This window comes from Pezoporus occidentalis, unplaced genomic scaffold (genome assembly GCF_034315485.1).
Source record: "Pezoporus occidentalis ecotype Australia unplaced genomic scaffold, CSIRO_AGI_Poc_V1 ctg263, whole genome shotgun sequence".
Lineage (NCBI taxonomy): Eukaryota > Metazoa > Chordata > Aves > Psittaciformes > Psittacidae > Pezoporus > Pezoporus occidentalis.
In genome coordinates this window covers 176824-201728 of record NW_026914534.1, presented here as the reverse complement: position 1 = coordinate 201728, position 24905 = coordinate 176824, and the positions used below count along the sequence as shown (strand labels likewise).

General features: G+C 46.3%; 3 protein-coding genes across 4 annotated transcripts in view; 1 reads left to right on the top strand and 2 right to left on the bottom strand.

The window, feature by feature from the left end:
• Nucleotides 1–24905, bottom strand: part of LOC134166482 (histone H2B 5-like) — a 218780-nt gene that overhangs the window by 32370 nt on the left and 161505 nt on the right. The window lies entirely within an intron of this gene.
• GSG1 (germ cell associated 1) overlaps nucleotides 1–24905 on the top strand; it is a 90390-nt gene that overhangs the window by 38318 nt on the left and 27167 nt on the right. The window contains exon 1 of one of the 2 annotated variants that reach the window (XM_062624155.1): nucleotides 14539–15313. The exons of the other annotated variant lie outside the window; for it this stretch is intronic. The gene's annotated coding sequence lies outside the window, so the exon portion shown is untranslated. Of the gene's footprint in view, nucleotides 1–14538; nucleotides 15314–24905 lie in introns of those variants that run through there. 2 annotated transcript variants of the gene reach the window in all.
• Nucleotides 414–16175, bottom strand: EMP1 (epithelial membrane protein 1). The gene is made up of 6 exons (XM_062624159.1): nucleotides 16007–16175; nucleotides 14503–14685; nucleotides 3718–3834; nucleotides 3055–3154; nucleotides 2809–2949; nucleotides 414–2162 (listed from the first exon to the last, which is right to left on the bottom strand). Exons 3-6 carry the CDS (start codon nucleotides 3793–3795, stop codon nucleotides 1999–2001), a joined length of 483 nt encoding a protein of 160 aa, XP_062480143.1. The 5' UTR covers nucleotides 3796–3834; nucleotides 14503–14685; nucleotides 16007–16175; the 3' UTR covers nucleotides 414–1998.

The window sequence follows — 24905 nt, the reverse complement described above, 5'->3', positions numbered from 1 at the left end:
CATGTGGTCCAGGCAAACACCTCGGTGATACTGCTTTGAGACTCAGTTGTTCTGAGGGTTGGTCTAAGTCATAATACATTCTGCAGCATCTTAGGCACCAGCTTCCACAGAAATGAGATCCTGCCAGAGTGAGAAAGCACATTTGCAGCTCTCCTGGGAGTGAAGCAAAGCCTAGCTCTGGGACTGAGTGCTGCCGCTGCTCACACTATCTGTTTGAGCTTGCAGAGAACCTGAAATGGGAGCTCTGAAAATTGTTCTACTTCCGCCTCCCCTTCAGAACAGGAAGTCTCTTATGCTGACAAGCAAAAGAAGTTGGGAGTTCTGCATCATCTTAAAGGGCTGAGCTTTGATTCAGTCAAAGCAGCAAATGCTTCTGTTAACAAATATCTGAAACACTAATGAAAAAACCCAGAGCAAAACAAATTCCCTTTATTTATAATAAAGGGAATCAGATTTTATTTTTATACCCTCAAAGTTAAAAATATGCATTTCAAAATATTTACAATGACTATATATGAAACAACCTTTGTTAATAATGAAACAGCAACATACAGTACTAGAATATATCCACCAAACGATAAAGTCTACATAAGAAGAAAATGTAACAGAAAGAGAGAGAAAAAGAGAGAGAGAGGTAAACTGCATCCATGCACAGTCTGCACCTGCATGTTTTTTCATACTTTCTGCCTTTTAGTTGTGGATGGAGTCACAGGAAGTTTTGACCTCTTGTCTCTTACAAATGCCACTTCTGAATGAGATTCTTCAAACTGACAGAAATCTGCGGGTTGCAGCAGGACCAATGCCTCACTTTCCCATGCCAGCCTTTCACATGGGGACCTTTACATGGGGACCTTTACACAGAGTGGACACAAAATCTCTCAGCAACCCTGGGAGGTAGGTATCGTTTTAATCAAGAATTTGGCAGATGGAAAAGAATGCAGTTAAGTAACTGGCCTAAGGTTGTGCAGCACAGAACAGAACTCACTGGCCCTCTCATTAGGGGACGTATTTTATCTGCTAACCAGTATCATCTGCCTTTGAGGTGAGCTGCTGTGTCACAAGGTGGGGTTCTCAATTAGTACCATGTACTGGGTGATGTGGAAAAAAAATAACCTTGCCTACAGATGAGGACTTGTCTCAGTAAAGATCTGCAATGTTGCAGTTCTGTTACCATGCTCTGGAGCTGACCAGAAGATTTTATTGTAGACACACACCCAGATGATGCCCTCCCTGCATGTGCCTCATTGAGCAACTGCATCCTCTGTAATTAGGAACCCCTATGTATCTTCACCCCGCACTCTCTTTCTCTCCCTCTCTCTCCATTATCTATGCCTGTATATTTGCCCTTCCTCCTTGTATCTGATTCAACCATTGGAATGTCAAACAGTAAACAGAACAGCAAAAAACATTGCTGCCTCATTTCTGCAGATATTTTAACATGAATTTAACTTGATTCTGATTTGGTTGCTTCTCAGTTAAGTGTCTTTAACTTTCACATATGTGCATATATATATATATATATATGTATATATATATATAAAAATGTAACAAAAGGCCCATCCCATTTACTTCAATGGACAAAAGAAGGGGTCATAAGCCTCACTGCCCAACCCACAAGGCACACCGAAAAGTAAGTGAGAAGGGCTCTAGGAAAGGAAAAAGATTGTAGCCCTTGTTTTTGTGGTGCCCTTCAATCATCACTGCTGACCTTGAAGCTTTGTAAAGGTATGACATGACTTTGCAGAAAAGAAGAGCTGTCTGGGTCACTTGCAGGTTTCTGGTGCAACAGCCCCTGGAGTGCTAGATCAGTTGGAGCTGTATCTCCCTCCCTTTGGTGAAGGAGTTTCTGAGGATTCTAGCTTTGTTAGTGATTTTTCTGTGGTAGTGGCAGTGGTGATAGTGGTGGCTGTTTCTGTCTATTGACCCAACAGTTCTCTCAGCAGAGCAATTCTTCCCCATTCCCAGTAGCCAACCCTCTCCCCTGGACTCTCATCAGGCTTATTTTTTCCTAAGAACAAGGTAGAGGATGCCGATGATGAAACTGAAGCAAAAGCAGATCCAGGCCAATATGAAGCAGTAGCCATGGTGAGAAGTTACGGATGGATATATCTGGCCTGTGAACCGGGCTGTGTAAATGGAGACTGCAATCAGAATGCACAGCCCTGTGGGAAGAAGAAGGAAAAGAGTTGGAAAATGCAGAGAAACCAGCATTCCTGCAGGAGTTTTGAAGTACTGTTGTCCCCTGAGATTGTAATGCATGTCTTGTGCCATAGGAGAGAGGGGCTGTTGCCCATAGGCTTATTTATGGAGGATTTCTCTCGCAGATGTGATGACATAAGACACTCGGGGCTTGGTTAGTAAGTGTCATGGGGAATAAATCTTTACTAGGAGGAAATCAGTAACAAGATCTGCAGACAGTTTGGTCCTACATGTTGAATCCCATGAGCAGTAGTTTCCTAACTCTTTATTCCTCTGCCCCGTAAAAAAATAATTTAACACTTTTTGTTGTCTTTCAAAGGTATTTTGCAAAACCCACCAAGCTTTTCTAATGAAAACTGGGACATATTTTCATTATATACCATAAAAAAAAAAACCAAAACACCAAAACCAAAACCACCCAAAACCAACCCAAAACCAACCCTTTCCAATTCTTCAGTGCTTTGTTTCATCACAAAAATTGGGCCACTGTAAACATTTAGCTGGCTGACAACCTCTCCTGATGGCCATGTGTGGCAGACTCATGCAGCTACTTGCGCTTGCAGACGCTGCGGGATGCATGTGAAGCCATCACAAGGCGTGCATACTTACAGCAAACCAGCATGATGATTCCAGTGATGTAGAAACGTTTGCCTTTCTCCAGGGTGAACAGCTGAGCAATGAACACAACAAGCGCGATGACGGAGAAGATGATTGAGAGGATCATAAAGGCTTGCACAGTTTTGAGGGAAGCTGTAAACAAACACACAGGGAATAGATTTGAGAGGGTCAGGACTCAGCCTTGGCATTGTACAACAAGGTCCTGCAATTCACCACCACGATGGAGATGTAGCTTACCCGCATCGTCATTACTGACTGGGAGCTCACGACAGGTCTGGTTGCAGAGTAGCCAGAGTCCAGATGAGACTGTTTTGTTGTAAGTACCCACCATCCAAACCTGAAACAGGATGGAAGAGTTGCAACAAGGGGGAGGGGAGCTTCTTTGCCCTTCCGGCCACTTGTCAGACTAAACCGTAACGGGAGCAAGAGTAGCCCAAGTGCCGTGAGGCAAGAGCTGCACGGGTGCACATGACGCATTCTGCAGAACCAGAAGACATTTGGTCCAGGCAGCACACCCGGAAGCCTGCTCCCGCAGCCAGGGGGTGGGAGTACGCTCAGACGAGCCTCTCACTCCCACAGTAGGAGCGGCAGAAGGCGAGGCGGGGCGAGCCAGCGCCGAGCAGGTACGAGGGGGCCCAAAACCCGCCCCAGCTTTTATGCAGGGGCACCGCGGCCGCCCGCCCCGCGGAGCCGCCAGGGGTCGCCCTCGCCCAGGTTTTCCCCCGCGGCCATGGCGGCGTGGGGTTTTCTCCTGTTAGGTCGGGCTTCCCTCAGGAGCAGCGTTGGGAGCAGTTTCGTGTTCGGTCATGGCCATGAGCGGGTGTCCCCACCTAGAGACCTGAGCACCCAAGGGTTGGCTACTCCTGCCACAGGCTTGTCTCACTCGGGGTGTCTACTTACGTTGGAAATGGTGGAGACAAAGAGCATGATGACAGTGGCAATGTGAACCACGAAGATACCAGCCAGTAGCACCAACATCTTGATCCCTTCTGGGTGGTGTCAGCGATACAGAGAGCTCTGGAGAGAATGAGAGCAGAGGGAGGATGTGAAGTGAAGGGATGAATCAAAGAATGACATTACTATAACCTTTATTTACACACTAGAAAACAGGTTGATCTTAAATCCATCCTGGAAGCAAACGCCTTTGTCAAAATCTGCAAGCGAGTTGCTCAAGAGGTTAAAGAAAGCCTGGAGGTAAAGAAACCAGTCTGGGAGGAGATGTAGAGCAGGGGTAGTTAGCTTAGGGGCATTTTAAAAATAACCTGAGTATTTACACAGGTTGCTTAAATTGGTGTGTGGTTATGTAAAGTAAAAATGATATACTGCAGGCCTACACCCCAGGAAGAGGAGCTTTTGCCCACAGGATTCGCAGAGGTCAGGAAAGTTTTTCTACTCCTCTTCTCCCTTTTCCTCTTGTGCTGCAGCCTCCTCCAGTTGGTCTGGGGCACTGCCCGGGGGGGGGGTGTGCAGTGCAGGATTGTATGCTGCTGGGTGCATCATGTGTTGAGCAGTAGTAGAGTGGACTGGGGGTGCCCTTACTCAATTTGAAGAGGAGAATAACCAGAACATAAATGCCATGGAGGTGTTCTGGGGCAGAGGAAGATGCTTAGGTTTGCTATGAAAACTGTTTCCCTTTGAAAACTTGAGGTATGCAGATCGCTTTATTACTGCAACAAGATTCTCTTGTAAGACAAGTTCCTCTGTGGTTTGTTTAGGGTTTGGGTTTTTTTCCCCCTCTCTACTCTGCAAGCTTTTACTTTTTAGAAGATTCCCTGTCATTGATGAACGTGTAATTGGAAAGGGAGTGGAATGTGCTTTGAATAGCTCATGACACTGTTCATCAAGGCTGCTGACTTATCCCCTGAAAACGCAAAGTACTAGGAACGAATCTAAGTTGTGAGACTGAGTTCACCGAAAGTGAGTAAGTATATTTCCCCTCCACCCAGGCATTTATTACTAATCATGCAGTATAGCCATAGAAATCAGGCAGAAAAGTTTACTAGGTCCACTCTGTGAAAAAGACTGCTTCCTAGAAAGTTTCAAAGGGCTGTGTTGCTTTCTCTTCGTAGTGCTGGTAATGAAGAGCAGCTTCAAGGATGTGATTAATGTTGGCTGTCAAGTTATTTTGGTCCAGGTGACTCAGGTAAGGTTTGATGCTGTCACCATTTGTACAGGGTGTGGTAACATTGTCACTGAGCAACACAATTATACTTTCTGATGTCTTTCACACAAACTGTAATGAAAGGCTTTGTGAAGTCTCATAAATGTGGGCTTTTTTACTCAGTGACTTCACCTTCTCCACTCCTGTGTTTCCTCTCACTGTGGACATGTGTGGGGGAGTGTATTCCTGTAAAGTGCTACAGCTATTCCTCACACTGCGTTGGATATAGTTTCCCAAACCACAGCAGGCAGGCAGGCAGGCTTCTCTGTCAGTGGCTCTTTGTCAAGTTCAGTATTAGCTCATGACAAGAAAAAATTCCTTGAATTCAGGATCTCAAGGAGCCAACTCTGTTAGGTCAGTTCTCCCACACAAATGAGGCCATTCCTTAGGACAGATTATGTTTGGTAACTGATTGGTCCTATCTACCCAGCAAGAACTTGTCTGCTGTGAAATTTCCTTCACCTGGGAGAACTCTGGAGCTGTTTAGTCCTGGCTTACTTGTCTACTTTGGAGTGTCCTAGCAAACTCCTCAAGTTCTAGGGCTTCATTTGCCTGGATGGCCTGGTCCCTGTGTCTTCTCTTGTCACAGTACCTCCCCTAGTGATGAACTTAGTGAAAGTACAGCCTTCTTAAGAGTAGTGACAATCATTTATGAGCTGAGCATTGCTGAAATCCAGGTTCTCAATACCATATGCAGGCTACCGAATGAACACACCTGACCTGAGAGTTAAAACCCTTCTTCCCATTGACTGCAAAAGGAATGAGGGTTTCAAAATGCTGGATGGCAACTGATATGGATATCACCACTGTACCTTGAGCTTGAGGTGAGAAACTATTGCTATTGCCATGACTAAGTAATATATCTGCAGCAGGTGGCTTGAATTGAGCTTCTGACTCAGATCTTCCCATACCTTTGACTACTTGTCATCCTTTTTTCTGATTACCTTGGTTCTTACACAAACGTAACAAGTACTCTTGCCACCAGTGCGTTGGGTATGCATACACCAAATTGTGGCAAATTTGCCTGAAATTTGCCTTTGCTGAACAGTGGCTAAGCTTTCTTCTTTCTTAGGTAAATTTATTTTTCCATGGTCTCTTTAAAAATTCATTTAGCAAGTTAACTTGCTGATTATTTTTGAGGACCTTCAAAAAGCCCTGTTCTTGAAAGACTGAAAATGAACTTTCATAACACCCTAAAGGACTACAACAGTCATTTAAAATGCATCTTCTCTTTGCTTTCAGAAATGAAAATGAGTGATAAATGTTACTTTTCAATGTAAACCCCCCCCAAAAAAAAACAAACAACTGACACTCAGAACTTTGACCAGTGTGCTAAGAAAAAAAATCCTAAAATATTTATTCTCTTTGCTTTCTCTGCCCCATTTTCACACTGCTTGAGAACACTGTTAGTTCAGGTGCTTTCAGTGCACCTCCTTCCTGAGAACGTCGGCACCTTTCCGTGAATACACACTCTATAAAATGCAAACTCCCCCTGGGATATGTGCTCACAGATTAGTTTTGATTCTTTGTGACTTAAAACACAAACCTTCCTCTCTATTCATTATTTTTCCCTTTCCTTCATCTCTTCCTAGCTTTTAAGTAAAACACTGAGGAAAAATCCCAAAGGAGCAGTGGATGAATGAACGACGTAGAAGTACAGTCATCTCTGTTTACGATGGTGCAGCATGGACCTTTCTACCCTTAGGGAAGCAGGCAGAGCACTGGTGATTGACAGGATAGCTGTCCATTTTCTAAGTGTGAGATATCTTTCTCTGCTACAGGGTGGGGTCACATTGCTGGAACAATAGGACACAATTGCATGCAACTGCCTTTTCTTCCATTTCCCTACCTAAACTGCAGCTGGATTTGGACCTCCTTAGGCTCTTCTTGGCCTATGAGTCAGTCTTAGACTTTCTAGAGCTGCCAGTTTTTTCCAGTGACTCAGCCTGAGGCTCCCCAAACCACAATTATTTAACCCTGAAAGTGTTCAGGAAACTCTGTTAGTTTTAGGACTGCTTCTCAAGAACCAGTCAAGCAACCAGGTTGTGGATCCTGCACTGAGCCTCCTGGCACATCTTCTAGAGGAGAGACCCCAGCTAAGCCAAGAAAAACAGAGCTGATACATGACAGTAGAATAACTACTGATGTCGGACAGGCTATTGGGGAAGAAGTCAGTGTTATGCACCTGCTGAACAGCCTGCATGACTCAAGAGAAGACCTTGCACTGATGACAGCAGACTGAATTTCCTTTTCCTGGGATGATGGATGAGGAGAAATAACAAGCCACACCAACAGTAACCATGAATAACAATCACCATAGCAGCCTTCAGCACAAAAAGACCTACAGATAAGCATGACAGACTCTTATCTGTGTTCCCTGACCATGCAAGAGTACACATGCTGTAGAACAACACAGAGCTCTGCTGCACCCTAGTTCAAGTTCAAGCAGGCAAGTGCTATCCATTAAGAACAAAGATAAAGTCTTCTCATGCAGGCAAAATGTAGCCACCCATCTTTCCTCTCTGTCTACTTAACTGGTTTGGATCCTTCTGTAAAGAAAGCAATCTGGAGAAGTGAGTCCTTGTCCTTGGTTTGCTACTTAGCAAAGCATCAGGATGGAATGCAGAGTGCCACTTGGAGATATGACAAAGGCCAGCAGTATAGTTCCTCAAATAGAGGGAGTGGGTTACTCAAGAGGGTAAACCAGATTAGGTAGTGGTCCTTTGCTTCTGGCAGAAAGTGCACTGCAGCGAAAGGAGTAGAGGGGATTTGTAGAGCATATTTCTTCAGGAATGGTCAGGTTGTTTGGGGTGAAAAATCAGAGCACTCTCAACTAAATTGAAATATTTCAGATCTGAAGTGTTCCTAAGGGATGTAGCTCATCTGACTTCCATTGTCATTCTCTTCTCTGAACTAAGATTCTGCTTGGGACTGCCTCTCCCAGGGTGAGTCGGTGAGGCATACTGTGAGAGATGCTGGCTGAGGGGAGAACTCAGCCAATAGCCTATAGCAGCCTGCACTGTCCAGGAAGCAGAGGACATCTGAATAGCACTATGAGCACCACTGTAACTTCTGACTCTCTAAAACTCAGGTTTTCAGCTGAAGTCCCTTGGGTTGATACATTCAATTCTTCAACAAGGGGATTTCAGGAAAAAAAAAAAAAAAAAAAAAAGCATGAGTCCTCCTTGTGCCCAGGGTCATTTTGCAGGATACAAAGATGTGAAGATCTCTGTGATATTCTGGTGGCATGGTGACTTTGGACCTATCACATCATTACTAGAAAGTTCATGATAACTTTAAACAACCACAAGGAAGCATCCTTTTGCTTTCATCCTTTGTGCTGTTTCTTGCATTGGGTGCAGCTGAATCTAAAGTCCTTGCTGACTCCAGACTTTTAAAAACCACTGTTTGCCAGCACTGCTGTTGGCAACCTGGTTTTGAAAGACTGGACTGACTCAGTCTACAAGTCAGATGCTTTTTATAGACATGTGGATGAGTAGGCTGGTGCCTCTGGAAAGAAATTTTATGTGTGGGAAAAGGGTTAGGAAGGAGATGTATGTGGGCACATGGAGACCTTTGGAGCCTCTGATTTATGGCAATGAGAAGATTTTCTGCGTGCATGGGTGGTGGCTGTGGTGACCACATGGGGTACAGTTAGGCTGTAAACATAGTAGAACAATGCCAACCAAAAGGAAAGTACAGAGCTGCCTGAGGGGCTATAACTGAAAATAAGCTTAAGTAAATGGAAGATTTTGTTTGGTCCTTGGGAAGTATTCCTGGTGGTATGGTCTCCAAGGGATCAGGGGAATTGCCTTCCCAGGGGAGTGGTAAAGGTCCAGCATGTGAATCATTTCTTGATTCACGTTTTTGTGATGGACCATACAAATTCCTCAAGAATCCACCCTTGGTAACAAACTTACACTCACTGAGAGATGCAAGGGAGGGGCCACAAAAGATGACACACAAGGGTTTTCCAGCTCTCGTGATTCATATGAGAGTGGGGAAATATCAGCTCCTAGGGCAGACAGTGAGAAATTGGCATTTTCTCCAGAAGAAACCACCCTCGAGCTCTCAGCCATGTGACCACACCAACTGAAACTTCAAAGCTCACTTCATAGTCAGAAGAGACAACTGCCTGGGGCCTGTCAGGCAGCCATCAGCTGCTGCTGGAGGAAAACACTGTCACCCCTCACACTAGACACACCAGGGAAGGGCTGGGACTCATGGGCAGCGAGTGACAGAGAGGGGTGGGTAAGAAGACCTCAGACCTAGTGGAAGCACACGAGTGTTCCTCTGTGCCTTTGGAAGTGTGATGGGAAGCACCCTCACCCCTCAGTGCGAGGGTGGGCTAATCAGACACTGAAGTTGCTGAGACTTGCAGGGGTTCAGACAAGATGCTGAGAGACAGGAGAAATGCTTGTGGGAGGGCTGGCAGTCTGGGTGATGAGGTGGTATGTGTGTAGGGGTGTGCATCTGCAGTTCTGCATCACTCACATTGTGAATGGGAGTGTGCATCCGCGGTTTGTCTGTGAGCAGAGCTGCACCGTGTTTGTGAGCACGTGTCTGTTTGTGTGTGTGCTCATGCGCAGATTCCTCATGGGTGCATGTATCTGTCTGTGAACTTCAACACTGACAGTGCCCACGTGGGAGAAACCATCTGACAGCTCTAACAGAAAAGTTCAGATTACAGTGTGGTGTGAACTAAAAGCGCACAGATCATTTCTGGTGGGACTTCCAGCTTTTCCTCCCTGCAACAGCCTTTAGATAGAGGTAGAAGGTCTGTGAAGCCCACATCAGCTGTGCTTTTGGCTGCATTTTTTAATTAAAACTTCAATTCTCTGATTAACATAGACAGTTTCATAAAGATCTTCCCTTTTTGTTTCAAAGGACTAACTCTGAAATGGCTCCTTATCAGATAGCATCCCTCCCTCTCAAGACTGCAAAACCTCTGAACACGTCAGTACAGACTATGAGACACTGAAGTCAATGCAACTAAGGCATCTAAAGAGTCTGAGCTTTTAGGTCAGTCTACCTCCAGGGTGTCCCTGTTCCTGCAATCCAGTTTACAAAAGACTGTGCAGGTTTAAATTGCAAAACTCTGTGATAGTTCCTTCTTTCAAACCACAGCGCACAAGTGGTGGACTGGGTGGAGCAGGGGCATGAGTATAAAGCAAAAGAGGATGCTGTGCAGCCTGGAGTTGATCAGTGCTCTGTGAGGTGTGGTATAAAGGTGGTCATGAGGTAAAATGACTCGTTTGGTTTCAAGAGGGCTTCTTTACACCTGTGATTAGTAGGGTCTTGCAGAACAGTATAAGGGTCATTCTAGCTCGTGTTGCATGCAGAAATGGCTTTCCAAGAGGCATCAAGAGCTTCTTTTGTCAGGGCACAACACACTGGCTGGGCTGCAGCTGCTGGAAGTCAGCTAGCAGACAGTTGTCTCAGCTGCCTGAGCCTGCACAACAGACACTGTGCCAGCCTCAGAACCCAGCTTTCCTTCGGCAGTGGTCCACATTCCTGGACCTGACCTTCAGTAATGCCCTGACCAGCCTGCTCCTAGCCCTGAGCATTTTGCAGCTCCCCTGTCTTGCTCCCATTGCTCTCGCTGTCCTTTCCGGGGGGGGCGCTGCTGGAGCCCATAGGGGAGGTGTCTCTCTGGAATGAGAAGAATGTGGACTCTGGGCCCATTCATGGCAGCTGCTTTTGCACCTCCCCTCCCCGAGACCTTCTAGGGCAAGAGGGCAGCCAAGATTGCCCAGGATTTACTCTAATCCAAATGTGTTGCCAGGTGGCCCCATATAGCAAGAGCTCAGCCTTCAGACAAGCTCACCTGCTATCAGCCACTCCAATGATCATTAAGTTTATTGCATTTCTGTGCGTGGCTGGGGCTGACCTAGCCCAGGATCTGGCCCTGGGCTCCCATCATGGACGTTTCTCTATGCCTGCAGTACAGAGTGGTTTTCACACGTTAAAGGAGATAGATCTTAATCATAAGCTTAGCAAACTGGTCACTCCCTTGGGCAACATGGGTTCTGGAGCTAAATTGTTCTAACCTGTCTCTCCCTACTATGACAAGGCATGGGCTACATTTGGTCTTAGGCAGCAGCTTCCATGTAGTCTCTGCCCTATTGCAAGCAGTTTGGGAGGAGGGCATGTGGGGTTGCAAATTTGGCTGGTGTTTCCTTTTTTCAATGTCCAGCTGTTCTAACTAAGGAGATACTGTGCAAAATCCTCCCAGTGGGGTTGGAAAAAATCATGCTCTAGGTGGCAGCCCCAGGACGTGCTGCTTTGCTGCCCTGCCTGCAGTCTGACAGAAGAATGCAGATTTAAGAAAGAAGCCACTATAGATTTCCCTCTGGGCAGTTTATAAGGAGGACTGCTACTGGGCCCTGTGTCATGCTCTGGGTTGACTGGGTGTAGACTGGCTCTGGCTGAGCATCTGCATAGTCACATTTGAGCTGGTGCTTCAGCACATTTAGTCAACGTCACTAGTATAGCACTGTGGCTACCAGTTAGCGATCAGTACCAGCAGGTGCTATCAAAAGAGCAAGGCCATGGAGAGGAGCTTTGCCTCAGCAGAAAAGACCCGTGAAATATTAAGCATCCATCTTCAGATGGGGAGATAGAAAATCCCTTGCCCTCCCTTTTGGAGGTGTAAAAGAACGCCTCTGGGTCTCTTACTCCTCCCTGCCTTGAAGGAAGGGAAAAGAAATCTCATCTTTTGGTCCTTTTTCATTGTTGGGTGGTTTGTTTTTTTTTTTAGGAGAACAGGAGGAAGGGGAAGAACTGGGAGTGCTGCACCCTGCACCCTGTGTTGGGTGACACTGCTGTCACCTCCCTGCTGAAGAGCACAGGCACAAGAGCCCATTGAGATCAAAGAGGGCTTGTAGTACTATTGCTTGCCTTGTGGGACACTCGAGTGTCCAAGGGCAAATCCCAGGCCCATATCAGCTGCCTGCCCTATCCCCGTTAAGTGTATCACCATCGAGTGTAGCACCCCATTAAGAACAGAGCACCCATCCAGCAGCCAAAGGCAACTGGGAGGGTAAGCAAGTGGAATGTGCTGTGGAAGGGGTGTATGGCTGCTACATGGAATTGATGGAGCCTGTGAAGCCCCATGGGAGCAGACAGGGCTACAGAAGAAGGCTGTACCCACCACCCCTCCCACTTCTGGCCGGCAGAGTGACATCTGCCAGCCTTGCAGCTCGAGGATAATGAGAGAAGAATTAGTGCTTGCAGCAGATCTCCCCCATCTCATCGTAAAGAAGGCCCTGAGGTGGGTCTTTTACCACAAACACAGTAGCTGTTATCAGCAGATCTCCTCGGACTGTTTCAAAATACAACCTCTGTTCCACCCCAGGCCACAAAACAGTAATTCCTCCATGCACTTGCATTGCTCGCACACTGCACAATTCAAAGACCACTGGCTGGGCCAGAAGGGCCGGTTTTCCAAGCCAGGGCTCTCTGTCCTCAGCAGGGTACTGTGGAGCACTTCAGAGCCCTGCAGCTCTGAGGCTCCTGCTCCAAAATGGGGTGTTTCTCCACAAGATCCCAAGTCCCTCCTCCAATAATGTGTCTGGGGTGTGGCATGATTCCATCTCTCTGATGTCTACCTCGGGGTGGCACGTGCCCATTGTGGATTCCCTGCTCTCACAGGAGGGTGAGCCTGGATGAATGGCTCAGGCTGTGTGCCTCATGTTTGAATGGTTAGTCATAGCTGGAGGGAGCTTCCACCAGAGCCTACTGGGAGGAACTCCTTAGGTGGGTGTGTAGTGCCTTGCATGAAGGAGCTGCATTTCAGGGTGTGCTTCCAGGCACAGCACTTAGTGGTAGTAAAATGCCTCAGTTTTCATCCTTTCCCTAGGCTGATCCCCAAGGAAGCAAATAGAAATAAGCTGCCATTGAGGCAGCACTCTTTCAGTGCACAGAGTTCCCAGGTTTAGCAGCTGTGTGAGGTAGGGTGGGTGGAGGCATTTGACTGACTTAAACCCCTGTTATCATAGGAACAATAGCTAATGGGTTCCAGGTTTTCCACTTTTCATACCCAGCTCACTCTTGCCTGTTTGCTCAGACAAGAATCCCACTCTGTCCAGAAATGTCAAGTGGGCATTTCCAGGGCAAAGCTGCTCTCAGAGGTGCCTTGAGGAATTCAAAGCCTTTGAGTGAAAGTTGCTCTGTCACCACAGCATTTTTTTCTGTATTATTAATTTTTCCAAACTGATTTCATTGTTAGCCATGTTAAATGACAACTTCCGAGAACACTTTCTACCCAGACTGATTGCTGACTGCCCTGGAAACACTCATTGCCTCAATCAGCTTCCCTACCACTCAAAAACATCTATTTCTCAGGCAGGAGGCATCCCTACATGACCAAGCCACAAGTCAGAGGGGACTTGAAATGCACAAAATCCATCCTTCTGCCATAAGGTTAAGGTCAGCTCACGTTCTTGGCCATTCATACAGTAACTGTCCCCAGCACCAGCCTGAGTCCCAGCCATTTCTGGCCAGACTCGGCTAAATACTGCTTCAACTTCTTCCAGATCCATGAAACTGTGCAGGGGTGGGCTGGGTTCCTGCAACATGAACCAAAGACTGGTGCCAACAAACTGGCTTTCTTCACTCCCTTTCTCAGACCTCAAAAATAGTTCAGATTTGACCACAGGATGCAAACCATAGCAGACAGATGAAGTGAGAGAACTGTTGAAGAAGAGGGAAGGGTGGTTGTTTGGAAAAAGGCAGGTGAATAGGGAAAATTGCCAGTCCCTGCAATCCTACACTTCCCGTCAGTGCCTCCCTCCCCAAATCCCACCATGCAGCCCGTGGTGCTCTTTACAATTCCCCCTGCTTCCTCACTTCACCTCTCAGTGCTCCCTACTCTGGGGTCTGTGCTGCCAAGGAAGGCATAGCATGCCTTTCTGTCCGTCGTGTGGCTTTGCTGAAGAGCTTCACCCTCAAGAGCTGGGACCCCAATAGAAAATGAGAGCTCCTCCCCATTGTACCCCAAAATCTGCAGCTTTGGGGACTCTCATACTTCACATGGATTGGAATGGTTTTTGTTTTAAAGTAAAGCTTGGCAAACTACAAATGGAGAGGAGAGAGACACGCAGAAAAATGTGAGTAAGAGCCAGAAATGCTGAAACAGCAGCCCTCATTTCAAGCAGGCGTTTTCTCACGTTTGTAAACAATGCTACTCCAAAAGCATGGCAGCTCCTATGCCAGCGCTGGCTCAGGTTGGGCACCCTTTGCCTGCCTCCTCACTGCACATGCTCTGGAGGTGAAAACAACATCACTGCTGTCAGCGCTCTGGGCTTGCAATCAGGTGCCTTGCAGCATCACTTTACCCCATAACGCAGCTGGATTTCAAAGCCAAGGCTGAAAAGTTAAGGTACATCTCATTGCCAGCTCATGTGCCAAGTCGAAGAGACGTTGCAGAGTAGAGGAGAAAAGCAGGCAGGAGCTGCTGAGCGAGGGCAGCAGCCGCCGAGAAGGGAGAAAAGTTGCTGAGAATTTTGGAGAGCAGGTCTTACCGTGCGGGCTGGCACCTGTAGAAGCAAGGAGCGTGCTGGGCTGCAGAGCTGATGTCCTGGAGCACGGAGCTGTAGTGAAGGGGAGTGACCTGGTGGTGGTTTAAGTTTCCTCCGGTGGTGTGGGAGGGTGGTGTCGTTCCCCGTTCCCCTTTGTTTTAAAGGAGTTACTATGAATCAGTCTGCCTTTAAAGAGAGGGAGAAGGAGGGGGGGGGGAAGAAAAATTAATGAGCTACGCCCTGCTTTGTTGGCAGTGAGTCAAGAGTCGCTGGGAGGAAACCAGCGAGTCAAAGGAGTCTGTGCAGGGCTGCATCTGACTCAGTGTGCAGTAGAGAGACCGCAGGCTGGAAAAACGACTGACGCTGATCCAGCTGAGTAATAGAGGCCCACAACAGCATCTGTTTATAAAACTGAACTTCTGGTTGTCATAAAAAAAAAAAAAAAAAGAAGAAAAAAAGAAAAAAGTATAGTTACAAATGTGGCAACGGGACTTCAACAATGCAGTCACTCAAACAAACAGCCGGTTGGCAGGGGGCATCCATCATGAGGCCGAGTGAGTCACAGTATCCCCTCCCCGTGCTGCACAGAGAGAAGTCACCAAAGCTGGCGGCACTGGGGAACGGAAATCGGACATGTGGGGTTGTCATGGACAAAACTTTTGGGAATATACCAAGGAGCAGAGATGCTGAAGATTTAGCGTTGTTTTGGTGGTGACTCCGGAGCAAGTTGGCCAGATGGTGGTGGTTTGCTTCCATGGAGAGAGAGCAGGCAAGGAAGATGAAATAAGGAGTTTGTGTTTCACAGTTTTCTGAGGTCAGCGTTTCTTGTCATCTTAAAGACCTCTAAAAATAGATCCTTGAAATTTGCAGAGAATTGGCTGGTGTAGTTGTCTTGTGGATGCTATGGGCAATATTCAGTGGGGATGTGCTTGAGATGTAGGTGAAGGGGGAAGAAGTGTGTCAGAAAGCATTTGGGTTAAAATGTGATGCATATTGTGATAGAGTTGGTGATCTGATACTGCAAGGAATCAAGCCTGCCTTTGCAGAGGCCCAGAAAGAGATAAGCAGATACTGATAAAAAACCTGGGAAATAACGCCTTTCCCACTTAAATGAGGAGGACACTGGGTTGCCATTATTTGAAAGACAAAGCTGATGCTCTTTGAAGTCTACACAGATTAAAAGTCCTTGCTATTTTTCAGATTATTCTTTCCCTCTGGTGTTATTGATATGCGTCTGGTCTAATTTCTAGACTACAGCAACCTGCTTAAAAACAGAGGTGTGGATGAAACAGCAGCAAAGATGATACTGGTGGGGAAAGACACGGTGCCCAGACAGTCCCATGAGAATTTTGCCACTGATGGAAAATACAGATTTTTCTTCCCCAGGACAGAATAAGCCTAAGTATATTTAATACCTGTGGGTTAGAATAGGTATTATTCTAAACAAGTGCTTCTTGATGATTTACATAAATGTTATATCCAGGGATATTAAAATGTATTTGCTTACCCTGCAGAAGGACTGGCATTTACATTGAGCTGCACTGTCCATTTGCCCTTCCCTGGTCTCCCAGCAGAGTTTATTGGAGTGAGGGATGCTCAGGTGTACACAAAATGCTGCAGTATGTGGTCCCAAAGCAGAATCTGTGGACCAGAGTTCACCTGTGGTGAAGCATCCTCTGCCCCAGATCTGTTCAGAGGTGACTGCCCACCTGCCAGAGAGCAGCTGCCTGAACGCTCAGAGAATTCCTTATCTGAGATCCAGTAGCCAAAAACACCTGCATCTAAAACACACTCACATGGGGCAACTACAGGGGAGCACCCTAAGAAGTTGGGTATAAAGTGATCCATGAATGGCAAAGCGTTATTTGTCCAGAGAGAGCAAACACATTCTGTATAAATTGCTCTCTAGCCTAGGAGACTGACAGGCAATGGCCAACATCAGATGCATCACATGGAGGCAGTGGGATTCTGCAGTGTCAGCTTGCCCACAGGAGCACTGCTTCCTAACTCTCCATCTGGAAATGTTGGTGCCCAGACATCAGAGTAAAGAAAAGCAACCAAACAGGCCACATAGGCTGTGACTATGGCCCTGGAGGAGCACTGGTACCCTGCCAGCAACTGGCTTCATCCCTGCTGTCATACCTGTCAAGCCAGGTAGGAGAGGGGGTAACAGTGAGTGTCAAGGGAACAAAAGTGTGGATATCTGCTCCTGTTTGGGAGCAATGCTTCATGTGGGCAAGATGCTCGTTTAAGCAAGTAAAGTTAATCCGTAATGTCAGGGTAGCCCCCTAATGTCAGGGTATGGTGAGGCCACAGGAGAGCTCAGCTTCCACTGAGCAGATTACTAGCTCTTTAGGATATTTCCACCTTGCATCTGGACAAGAGGACAGAGTAGAAGTGATAGGTAAAGGTAGGAGAACATTTCATGTTGATAAGATTCATCATGTTTTCTGTAGCTTTTTGTGGATGAAGTTAGCTCACTAAACCTTTGTGTGTGTGACAGAGAGCCAGCTCTATCCACCCATCTGGTCTTTCTGCGTGCCTCCAGCAACTTCTTCCTTTAGGGTGTGTGGTTTTCACAAGGCAGGTTGCAATAGGAAACTCATCATATGAAAAGTCTCATCATGGGATCAGAAGAATAAAGCATGCTGCCAGTTTGACATACTAAGGCACTCACACCATAGTGTGCCTAAGGTCCTCAGACCATAGTCAACAGTGTCCCCTCACCTAGGCATCATGCATTTCACAGGCTTTTCTGAATGCCAACAGCCAACTAATACAAGGTGGGCAGGTCGAAGCCATGAGAATTTAAGATGTGAAAATCTGGACTTGCATTTCCATGTTCAATAATAGGGGTGAAGCTGTCCCATGTGTGCCATGCCTTTGCTGAAGCTCGTGTCTGCTGTATGTCTGCTTGTTTTGTCATGCCCCACACATTTGCAGACATCACTACTGCGTGTGCACAGTAGCCTTTGGTGTAACAAGATAAGCATTCACAGTGACATTAGATAAGACAAACATTGAGCTTTTGCAAGCCCAGATCAAAGGAGGAATGGACCACAGGGAATGGGAGATGGGGTGTGGATTTAGGGGTGGAGGAGGTATGGACAAGCTTGGCTTGAAGCATCCAGAACATTCTGTTTCTAGAGGGGGCGGCGTGGGGGAGGAAGGGTAGGGGAAATAGGCCATAGTCTCTCTCCAGTTTCTTTAGATGCCAGAATCTACGCTTGGGAGAGGTCTGCAGCTGAGTTCCCGTGCTCTCTGGGATACTTTCAAGTACAAATTCAGCATGAATTCAACATATGCTGTTGGGACTTGCTTTTCTGGATAGCTGTCTGCAAACACACGTTGCACGTTAACCCCCTCAGTCTAAATAGCATGTCTTTCCACCTGACAATACTTAAACCCTTTCCTCTCTATAATGTGCTATTTACTCTGTGCAACATCCTTCTGGCTGGTTGCAGAAAAAGTGGAAGTGTTAGGTTTCATGGTGCTTGCTATTTCTTTGCTTGTCATGACATGGAGAAGGTGGGGTTGAGCCTGAGCTAACATGTGGGTTAAAAAAATAGAAACTAACAAGTTTCATACTTCTCTGTAGTGGTGCCACCGATATGTTTGTGTGTTCATATCACACCTATTGTTGTGATACGGTAATTTGCAGAGCCATATGATAGGTCTCAGAGCCATATGATAAACTGTATTTGTCACTCGTGAACCTGAAGGGTTTCAAATGGGAGCATCCATCCACCAGAGAGGAAAGGGCGGTGCTTTCCTTATAACTTCATTCAGTTCTGAGGAAGCAGATATTGGAAGTCACACCTATGGTTTTTGTCATTTCTTTAATGTGTCCTGTCATGTTCCTGTCCCTCCAAGGACTGCTAGATTTCCAGTACTTAGGGAAGCTGATGTTACAAGCTCAGTGGTACAAGAAAGGGGAAGATTGTGCAGTCAGCACTGAACAGATATAACTCTTCCCATTCACAGTCTTCTCTTTTGTTAGTGGAGGTTTTTTTTTGGTTTGGTTTTGTCTGACCCAATGACTTTGGTAAAGTGTACGAAGAACAAAACCGACAGAAACATCTACATCTGATTTTTCAAAAAAACTGCCAGACTGACTGATCTTCTAAGTTGGGTGACAGGTACAGAGTTGAAAATGCCCTGGGTTTGTAGTATTTGTGTAGGAATGGTTTGTCAAAAGTTTTCACAGGCAAGACCTGCAATTGTTTCCTCCAGGACTTGAGCACTATGAATGGGGTCTATGCCAGAATGCATTCCCCACATCCCACTTACCACATCTGGGAAGCCCCAAAAACTTGCCTTGTTTCTTAATAGAAATAAAAAAAAGGAAACCATTCCTACCATAATTTGCAAAGTGATTAGAATTTAGTTTTGTCCTGCCATACGAAAAGGACCATATACTTCAATCTTATGTTGGAGAGGGAGATGAAGACGGATTATGATTCCTCTGACATCTCGTGCTGCTGTAGAGTACAGACATTCACATTGTGGTCTCTGCAGCAGTTTTGGAGATTCTGCCAGACTGGATAAATGGCAACCCATTTGCAACTGGCCAAGGGGTTTGGACTAGTTCTCAGAGGGCCAGTTAGGCCTTGCCATCCCAGACACTGTTGTATGGGCTTAATGTGATCCTCAGGCTGAGGTTCTGAACACCTGGAAGAGGCAGCATGAACTGACTGGGGCTGGGAATAGATACCTGAACCTGGAAAACATGAAACCTATGAAATCATAACTTTCTTCTATGCTGTGGAGCAAAAGGTGTGGTGAGATGAGAGCCATCTGAAATGAGGTGGTCAAACTGAAACAAGGGAAGTTCAGGTTAGATATAAGGAAGTTCTTTACTGTGAGGGTGATGAGGCACTGGAAGAGGTTGCACAGAGAAGTAGTAAATGCTCCATCCCTGGCAGTGTCCAAGGCCAGGCTGGATAGAGCTTTGGGTGACATGGTCTAGCATGAGATGTCCCTGCTCATGGCAGGGGGGTTCTAACAGGATGATCTTAAGGTCTTTTCCAACCCAAACCATTCCATTATTTCCATAATTTCTATGATTTCACTGGTCTGTCCCTATTTTTATGGCAAGGGAAACCACTCCGCATCTTGTTTTCCCTTACTTTAACCTCTACCTCTATCTCTTCCTTTTATTTTATTTTTTTATTATTGGAAACAGCCCAGCTGAAGACATTTGCTTGTAACAAGCCGGTGTTACCTCTGCCCTAGCAGGCCCATCTGAGCTGTCACTTTCACCAAGCACCTCTCCCATTCCACATCAAAGAGGCAGTGGCTGGTGGTATTCTCCACCTGCACAAGAAAGCCTATGTCATCCATTCTGCCAGCCAAGGAGGTTTTCTTTATTGGTTTCTCCTGCTCCTGGCTCATTTCTATCTCTGCCTTCTGTGGCTGCTGTATTACACAGTATATGCTACCAATTGCTTCACCGACAGGTTTTACCACTTTAGTGAAGAAAAAAAACTCTGCAAGCACCAAGAAATGGCATGAGTTGACCGTGCCTTATTATTGTCCTTTCATTCAGTGCTGACAAAGGGAATTAGCAGCGTGACCATCCCTGCAGCCTGGACTGCAACTGGGTCATTGGCTGTAGAAATGGACCTTGACTAAGAGGCCAAGGCAAGGGCAAGTGCCATTTGTGCTGTGTTTGAGATTTAATAATGGGACATTTTTCTATTTACCTGGTGCTCCCACATGCTGTTTCCATGTGTTAGCTCTACTCAAGATTTTCTGGACTTAGAGAAGATGTTGGTGTCCTCAGAAAGTTGTAAGACCTCGCTGTGCAGCCAGAGATAACGTTTGGAGGAATTGTGAAGGCCAACTGTACTTGCTTCTCACTTCCTGCAACATCTTGCTTTTTTGAATCCTAGCATGCATTTATTTAAGCAATGTTATAGGGTCACAGGCTCTACATGTATACAGGAAAGGAGAGTGCTAGCCTAGGAAAATAAATGGTGGAGACTGAAAGGGACCTGGTGTATGAACAAACCATGCAGGCAGATTACTTCCTCAACTAAGCTGGAAGAACAGCCCAGGGAAGGCCTGCTAGGGAGAACAGTGGTACCTGTACTGGTGTCCTCGTAAGCGGGAGGGTTGGTGGGAGGGGAAAAGCACCATAGTGAGAAGGGAGGAGAAGGAAAACAGGGGAGTGTAGCTGAGGTGGAAAGATCAGCTGGGCATTGGAAGGGTCAGGGCAGGGCAGAGAGGGCTGAACACCATGGGTGTTGCAGCCAATATGAAAAGTACCTCTTTGCTCCAAGTCCCTGAGCAAGTGCAGAGCACTCTTAGGAGGCTGGAAGTCCTTTCCCTCCTGTTGCTGTTTTATGGCAGAAGGGAGATGTCACTCTCTAGGTTTTCTTTTTTGTTCCCTGACAAAGAGGGAAATTATTCCTTTGGCTACAGAGGCATGGTTCCCTTCTGACTGAGGAAGTATCTACACACGTCACAATACGGGCCAGCCTCTGAGTTTATTTGCATCAGTGCAGAACTGGAAAAACTCGCATCAACTTCATAGCAGTCTTTCTAATTTTGAATCAGGGGCTGAAGCAGTGCTACCATGTCAGGAAACGTGGTAAAGAGAGAATTTGTGAGGGGGAAAAGCTACAAGCACAGAGACTGACCACTGAAGTAATCTCTCTCTTCTTCCTTGCTACCTGCTTGCCTGCTTCTTGTCAGCTGTCCATGGGTCTTCTGAAAAGGAACATAAATTATGCTTTGCTTTCCCTCATACACACATGTTCCCTTTCTGTGCCTTATTCATTCACAAATACAAGTATTTTCATGACTCCATTCCTTCTCCTTTTGTAATCTACAGTCACCACTTTCATGGCTCCCTTGTGTTTGAGGCAGGATATGGGCAGAAAATAGTAACACAAGATTCAAACTAGAAAAATGAAAACCTATTATCTGGGGGAAAAATAAACTCAAAGTTAGATGTTCAGAGGGCTGGACCTTTGGAACTTGTCAAAGAAAGAAAACTGGAAACAACAAGGACAGCAGACAGAGAGCTGGAAAAGAGCTTGCAATGTGATAAAGCACGCACTTAGAGAGTGAAAAGGCAGCCAATGTAATTTAGAGCTCTTCAGCTGCTGATGTCCTTTTTGCATCCACAAACCTCAGAACTATATTTCACCCCTGAGTGGTCCTATCAGTGGCAATGACAGCAAAAGCTGAAGGTTCTCACTGTTGAGAGGATTTGCCTCAAATCCTATGGCAAGGAATTACTCTAGTGTAGTCCAAGCAGCGCTGTGGGACTGAGGAATTGCCTGGCTGGTCTGTGGTGCCTTCATACTAGTCAGAGACATCATGTCCCTGTCCATGCTGGGAGCGTGTAGGAAGACATGGGCTAGACAAGCGGGAGGAGAAAGGGAGCATTTACCATATTGCCTGTCTGTGGGGATAAGATAGCACAAAGAATAAGAAGCCTGGGCTTTTTGACTTCAAGTGTGCTTATAAAGGGTGATGCTTGTGAAGTGTGGAACAAAAATCAGCAAGATGTCTCAATGGCACAAAACTGATTGAATTTTATAGGTGTGCCTGGGCACAGACAGCCCTTTGAGATATACGATCAATCAGAGAAAAATGAGAATGAATGAATTGAAGCAAACGACATGGCAGACTGGTAAAGAGTGCATCCCAAGGATGGCCTCCATGTGACTCAGCAGCAGTGGTGCAGCCAGGTAGACGAGCTCTGATCAGGCAGTGAACACTTGTGGGCTGCACTGCTGCTTAGGGAGGTTCCTTCTGCTGCCTCCCATGTGGTTATTCCAGTCCAGTGCTGTCACCTTCATGGTTCAATGTTGAGGTGATATCCATGCCATTGGCCAAAGAGTGGACATGACAGAGTTCTGAAAGTTAACAGAGACTTCTGCATGTCATAGATACCAAAGTATTGCAGAGTGAAAGCAGGATGAAAAATGGAAGCTGCAAAGTCTTTGGTAACTGATATATGTCTCCAGCCTTCTTTGCTGAAAACTGATCCTGCCCAGTACTCAAGGAACTACTGGTTGCCCTTTCTCCCTGTGCTGGCTGGCAGCTGAGTCTGTCCCAGCAGCAGCTAATGCTGCTCACCAGCATGGCTTACTGGGTATGCACTGTGTTCTTCCGAAAACGCCCAGAGAGAGTTGTGGAGCTAGAGGCTTCTCCTCAGAAGAGAGCAGTCTCTGAAGGCAGGCTGGTGTTCAGCCAGTGCCTTGCTGGGTACAGGTACTGTTTGTAAAGCTGAGGTCTTAATACAAGGGCAGCTTGTCTCTGTGATTTAAAAATCCTTTTGCAGTCTAGGGAAATGTCAGCAGGCAGAAACAAGGCAAAAAAACAAGTAAAGACCCAGACACAAAGAAGCTGTTGTTTTCTGCCTGTCCTGGCTGTCAGTGGTGTTGGGTTGCTCAATGCTACTCAGGAAAACAGCTCTGGAATTTCTCTGCCTTTCTATGAAGGCTGAAGACATGTGAAGTGAAATGCCTCTGCCTGAATAAACACCTGCCAGGCTGTCATGGGAAGAGCTGGGATGCTGAAATGCAACAGGGTGAGGACTGGCACTAGGCCCAAACTGGGAGTTGAGGAGAATCCTCTGGCAAAGCTGGCATCTTGGTTTTGTTTCCTTGGTTCCCACCTGCATGTGTAATCGATACCCAGGTGGTGGAATGACTAAACTTGCCCACTGTTGCTGCTGCTGGGTTTTAGCTGCACTGAGCAGTGGGGAGGAATAGAGGGGAGGGGATGGGTGTGAAAGAAATTCCTGTCTTAAGAACCACAGAAGCATTTTCATGCCTGGGATACTTTCCTATTTGCTTTCCCCCAAGGTGGCCCCTCTCACCTTGGAGACAGTGTGGCACCTGAAACCATGGTCCACATGATCATGAGCCTATTTACAGCTGCAAAGTCAGGAGGAGAAGACGTATTTTGCAGGTCCGAATGCCATTTGGGAGGGGCTGGATATAAAGGAACCAGGGGGTACCCAGAAGAAGACAACAGGGTGACATTCTGGCTCAGAGAGCCTGTGTTTTCACAGAGGAGAGTGGACGATGTGCTGTGCCCACACTTGTTTTCTGATCCATCCCACTCTTGATGGATGGCTCAAGGAGGATCCTTCTGTGTGCAGACTGGTTCACAGCTGGTGGAAACTTGCGCAAGGCGTCTTTGTCTGCCATCACAGCCCCATTGAGAAAGTAAAGGGACATATCACAAATGATCCAAATCAAGGGAGGGGAGGAGCTGCAGTGGGATGGTACAAATCTGCACACTATACTCCACTCACTTGAAGAGTCCCATCCTTTCCCATGCAGTAATTAATTTTCCTATGCAGCCCTCACATTTCCTGGAACTCAACAGCAGAGAAACCAGCAAGCATTTGTGTCCAGTTTCTTCTATCACAGATTTCCTATATTTAATTAAGGTCCAGGCCATAAAAGCAATTACATCTAGTTATCACAAAGAGGGTCCTCACATACCTCCTGTCTGAGCACACTGCATCTGTAGAAGGCTGGTGCCAGGCAGTCCTGTGTACTGGACCACTCTCAAAGGAGAACCCTGACTGTGGAGATCTCTGCCAAATGGGATCATAAGTAAGAAAACAAGCGTCAACCTGAGCACTTCAAATGGTCAGTCTCGACAAAGAACTCATCAGAAGGACCTCACAGGGCTCTGTGCTAACACTAGTGCTATTCAACACACTTGCTATGATCTGGAGAGGAACATGAGCAGCAAGTTAACAGTTTACTCATGGCCCACAGTCATTCCAGAGGGGCAATACAGAGCTGGCTGCAAAGGACTGCAGAAAATCTCCTGGCACTGAGTGACTGGGCACTTCATGGAAGATGAAATTCAGTGTCAGCTAATGCAAGGGAACTCCACAAGGAAGAAAACAACCTGGCTCTACAGATACACTGAATGGTTCTAAGTCAGCTGCTGCCAGCAGAGAAAGAGATTTCAGATTCATTGCAGACAGCCTGCTGAAAACACTCTCTCAAGGCTCTGTAGAGGTTAAAAAGCCAAACTGAAATGTTAGGAATGAGTACAGAAGAAACAAAGAACATGATTACACTTCTGTATACTTCATGGTCTGATGATAATTTGAAAGTTATGGGTGCTTCTGGTTACTCATTTGAAGAGCATAAAGAAACACTAGTAAGAATGGAGAGGACATCAACAGTGATCTGAAGTAGGAGATAGTTTCTGGGCAAGCACAGATTGCTAATCATGGAAACGAGATAACTCAAAGGAAATAAAAAATGGTATGGAGAATGTCAACAGAGAACTAACATTCATGCAGCCCCATATCACAGAAACTAATGGCACCTGATAAAATGGTTAGGCAACAGATTTAAAACAAACAAGCAATGGACTTTTCCACATAGGCATCAAGGAATAATGGAACTTGTTGC